The sequence below is a fragment of the Sceloporus undulatus genome, chromosome 5 (genome assembly GCF_019175285.1).
Source record: "Sceloporus undulatus isolate JIND9_A2432 ecotype Alabama chromosome 5, SceUnd_v1.1, whole genome shotgun sequence".
NCBI classification, from domain to species: Eukaryota; Metazoa; Chordata; class Lepidosauria; order Squamata; family Phrynosomatidae; genus Sceloporus; species Sceloporus undulatus.
The window spans coordinates 191,803,953-191,808,122 of NC_056526.1; the positions used below are offsets into that span (position 1 = coordinate 191,803,953).

Genomic DNA, 4,170 nt, shown 5'->3' on the forward strand with positions numbered 1-4,170 from the left:
AGGGGAGGGGAGGGGAGGAAGCAGGCACTTTGGGGAGCCTCGCCGACTGACCAGCAGTGGTAGGAAGTTGATGGTGGGCAGGGGCTGCTGGGAGATGTAGTCCTCTCTTCCTCCTTCCCTCCTTCTGGCTTTCTTGGCAGAGCAAGGATTTGAACCCAGCCAGCACTCAAAGCACCTGGCTGGACTCTGGGAGTTGAAGCCCCAGCGCTCCATCCAGACCTGGCTTTGGGTGCTAGCGCTCACCTCTTCTTTCTCATTGTTGCAGAGCTGTGTCCCATTACTGGAACCCGGGACAGGCAGCTCAACCTGGATGGGACATTTTAACCCTGGAGGGAACCGATGGAATTGTCCCACCCCGAATCGGGAAATGTCCGCACCCAAAGTCCGAGTGGCAGACGGCATCCTTGTCTTCACCGGAGGCAGTTCTAAGGAAGGAAGGAGGTGGCCTCTCAAACCTCGGCAGACATAGTAGGGCTCTTGCAGGCTGTGGATTGGGTCCTTTGGGCGGAGCCACGGCGCAGATGGAAGCGACGCTCTTTCGGTCCTACGGGGGAAAGAAGAGATGCCTTTGGTTTGTGCATCTTCCCTTTGAAGGGAAAGCAAACCCCCAGAGAGAGGCAGAGGGACCCCAAACTCACCGCGATGGAAGGCAGGGCGCTCATCTGGGGCAGAACTTGGAATTGATCTGGTACACTAAGTTTAGCCTCTGAAGTAGGATTGCAAAGATATCAATGACTTCCCTGCAGAAAAGACAGAGATAACAGAAAAGATGGTTGGTTAAGGGTTTTAGATCCCTATATCTAGCCCCACTGGTGACTTCTGCCCAAGCCCTGTCTTGTAGGCAGCTTACCCTGGGACCAAGTACGTTTTGAATTTCCTGGTGGTCCCCTCCTTCTTGGGCTGAAAATGGCTGACCAAAACGTTCGCCAGCGTAGTGAAGTGATATGGAAGCCAAGCATTTAGACTCTCGGTATCACTGAGGTGTCTCACGATAGCCTCAATCCCTCTAATCGCCTTCACCTGAGAGAAAGGAGAATCTGGCCTCAGTAAGAGGACTGCTCTCGTAAACAATCCGGAAAGAGGAAAACCCTTTGGATTTCCTACCTTGTGGATAAGTCATGAGAGCGTTAGCCCCTTACCTTGGCCAAAAGCTTTTCCTCACTCTCCTGCATCAGCCAGCCTCCATTCACTTGCTTCATGAAGCAAGCTAAAGAGATATCTAAGTTGCAGTGGGATGAAGCCAACACCGCATACATGAGCTCAGTGCAGACCCTAAAGAAAGGGAAGGAGAGCCAAGTGGCATCCCTGCTGGAGTCCCACCAGGGACGTAGCTAGGATTTTAGGAAGGGGGGTGGGGTCCAGACTAAGTGCCACCATTATAATGGGGCTTGGGTGCGGCGGTGCAGCAGCATGCACCATTCATTTTTCTAATAGAAGGGGGGGTCCGGACCCCAAGAACCCCACCCCCCCTTGGCTACGTCCCTGGTCCCAGCCCCTCGGAGGTAAATAGGGATGTCTGGGGGGGATCCACCTACGTTTCAGGTGAGTGCAAGAAATGCTCTATCATGAGCCCTAAATGCCTACTCGCAATTATGTTAGCTGTGTAGTTCTTCACTCCTAGGGAGAAACGGGGAAACTTTTTGCACAGACAGTGCAAGTCCTCATTTGTCTGGAAAGAGAGAAAAATGAGAATGGGGGAAATGAGGTGAATGCCATTCGCTGTGTTAAAAGCCCCCCAAAAGGGTCAGGATGCAACCTCTTTCCTCACCGACAAAGAGTTAAGTTTGTCCACGTCAAACACCTGATTACTACGCTCCTCATCAAAGGTCCCCTGAGGTTCTGGGGTTCTGCAATGGAGCAGGAAAAGACCATGAAACCAATGGGGCCAGGAGGACACTATGGAAAGACAGCTTGCGGGGTATGTTCAGCTTGTCTTGTCTGAACTTACCTGTCTGAACCATGGCCAGGATTACTGTTAGCCTCCATGGGACAGGTTTCGCTGTCTGACTCCTATTAGTGAAAGAGAGAACATGGGATACAAGGGGGTCTTGGGATGGCTAAAAGCATTTTCCTAAAAGAGGGAAGGGAGACCCACCAGTTTCACCCTTTTGTTACCTGTGAATTGACTGGGCCTTCCTTATTCATCTTCTCCCCATCTTTTTCTTCCTCTGTGGCTCCTGCTGGTGGTGCTTCATCATAATCCTATCATGATAAAAGAAAAATGGGTTTGGAGGGTTTATTACAGCCTAAAAAATCAGCTGTGCCCCAGACTATGGAATGGCTTGCAGGAAGAGATCTGTCCTATTACCACCCTGATGGCATTTAGAAGGTCATAAAAATGGATCTCTTCTGGCAGGCCTTTCCTAATTAGCCCCCTCCCCCTTGAGCAAGTCACCATTTGGCCTGCAAGAAGAGACTATCCTGCCCCACTTTGTCCTTTATTATATTTTTCTTATCTATTGTAGTTTTTTTTAATTGTAATTTTTAATTAAGTTGGGGGGTTGGGAGAGCTTGTTTTAATGGTAACTGATATTGCATTGTATTATGTTTAAGATATTGTAACCCTCCTTGATTCCTTGAGAAAAGGTGGGTTATAAATAAATCTTATTATTATTATTATTATTGGGGTGGCCCTGATCCTAATAGCCTTTCCCTAAGACTCCCCTGTCTTAAGGCGACCCCCCAACCCCAGTTTCGCCCTTTGGTTACCCATGAATTGCCAGAGCCTTTTTTATTCACCTTCTCCCCGTCTGTTTCTTTCCCTGCGGCTCCTAAGGGGGCTTCCTTATCTTCTTCGTTATCTTCCTCGTTTCCCTATCAAGGGGAAGAAGAATGAGTTTGAACAGTCATCCAATGAAAAGGAAAAAGGGGAAAAGGGACTCTATTAGAGAGCCATTAGGGCTGAAGGGCAGGGTATAAATACCTTAATAAAAGAATAAAAGTATGACATTACCATCAAAGAGGTATTGCTCTCTGCCTCAACCATCTCAGGGATGCCTTCCAAACTGAAATACAGACAGGAAAATCATCGTCGCCATCCCAGTAGGAAGAAAGAGGGAAGGAAGGAAGGAAGGAAGGAAGGAAGGGAAAGAAAGACAGACAGACAGAAAAAACAAAGGAAAGAAGGAAGGAAGGCAAGAAAGGAAAAGTCCATGAGAGAAACTGGAAAGACCATGTTCCTCTCACTTGGTGGCCAGCCAGGAACCCCTTGAAAAGAACTGACCTGTCTGACCTGGATCCAGGGTCAGCCTCTGCAGCATCGCTGTCTGAATCCTATAAACAAACAGAGGGAGAACAGGGGTACAAGGGGATGGTCTTTGGGTGGCCCTCCTCCTAAAAGCTTTTCCTTAAGAAAGGGGGAAGGAAGGGAGACCTACCCAGTCTCGCCCTTTTTGTTACTCATGAGTCAAAAGGGTTACTCACCTGCTCCCCGTCTTTTTCATTCCCTGTGGGCCCTAAAGGTGCTTGAACTTCATTGTCATCCTATGAAGATAAAAGAAGAATGAACTTGGACAGAAACTGGGCAGAAAGGGGGGGGGGGAGGTTTTTTTTGGGGGGGGGGGTAATGCCTATCTTTCGTTACCATTAAAGAGATAAGACTCTGGGCTGCAAGTGACTCCTGGGTCCCCTCCTCAGCATAGCTTATCTTTACTTCTGGGAAACTATAACAGGGACAGGAAAAGGATATTGATATTATTATTATTATTATTATTATTATTATTATTATTATTATTATTATTATAAGAGTTTGAAGAGACGCCAAGGGCCATCCAGTCCAAATTTCCTGCCATGCAGGGAACTCAAAATCGAAGCATCCCAACAGATGGCTATCCAGCCTCTGCTTAAAGACCTCCAAAGAAAGGAGATCTCATGGGAAGGGTTTCCTAATGTTTGATGTGGTGACCTCTTTTCCTGTAGTCTGTACTCCATGTGCGCATGTCCCTAGTCATTCGGCCTTGTAGGATGCATTATTTCAAGGCCAGGTGCCCAAGCACAATGGTCTTTTCAAGGCATGCAACGACAAAGTCCATCATTTTCTAGCATAAGATGCAGCAGTGGAGAAACTGGTCCTGTTGGAACGTTTTCGCTCACGGAATAGCTGCTCGCCTCCAAGGAGGATGAACCAATTAAAAGGACAAGAATTCTTCAGTACAGCAATGGCCTCTCTGT

General features: G+C 48.0%; 1 protein-coding gene across 1 annotated transcript; it reads right to left on the reverse strand.

Moving 5' to 3' along the window:
* Positions 1-13: 13 nt before the first annotated feature.
* On the reverse strand, positions 14-3,668 carry LOC121931947. The gene is made up of 13 exons (XM_042470122.1): positions 3,584-3,668; positions 3,424-3,483; positions 3,224-3,273; positions 2,954-3,005; positions 2,740-2,814; positions 2,116-2,202; positions 1,949-2,010; positions 1,769-1,847; positions 1,536-1,669; positions 1,140-1,272; positions 851-1,020; positions 639-740; positions 14-544 (listed from the first exon to the last, which is right to left on the reverse strand). Exons 1-12 carry the CDS (start codon positions 3,584-3,586, stop codon positions 659-661), a joined length of 987 nt encoding a protein of 328 aa, XP_042326056.1. The 5' UTR covers positions 3,587-3,668; the 3' UTR covers positions 14-544; positions 639-658.
* Positions 3,669-4,170: the final 502 nt, after the last annotated feature.

Coding starts and splice junctions, on each gene's coding strand:
- LOC121931947 (XM_042470122.1), bottom strand. Junction 2,203..2,739: donor AAGAAACAGACGGGGAGAAG/GTGAATAAAAAA, acceptor TTATCATGATAG/GATTATGATGAAGCACCACC. Junction 2,011..2,115: donor AAGGCCCAGTCAATTCACAG/GTAACAAAAGGG, acceptor TTTCACTAATAG/GAGTCAGACAGCGAAACCTG.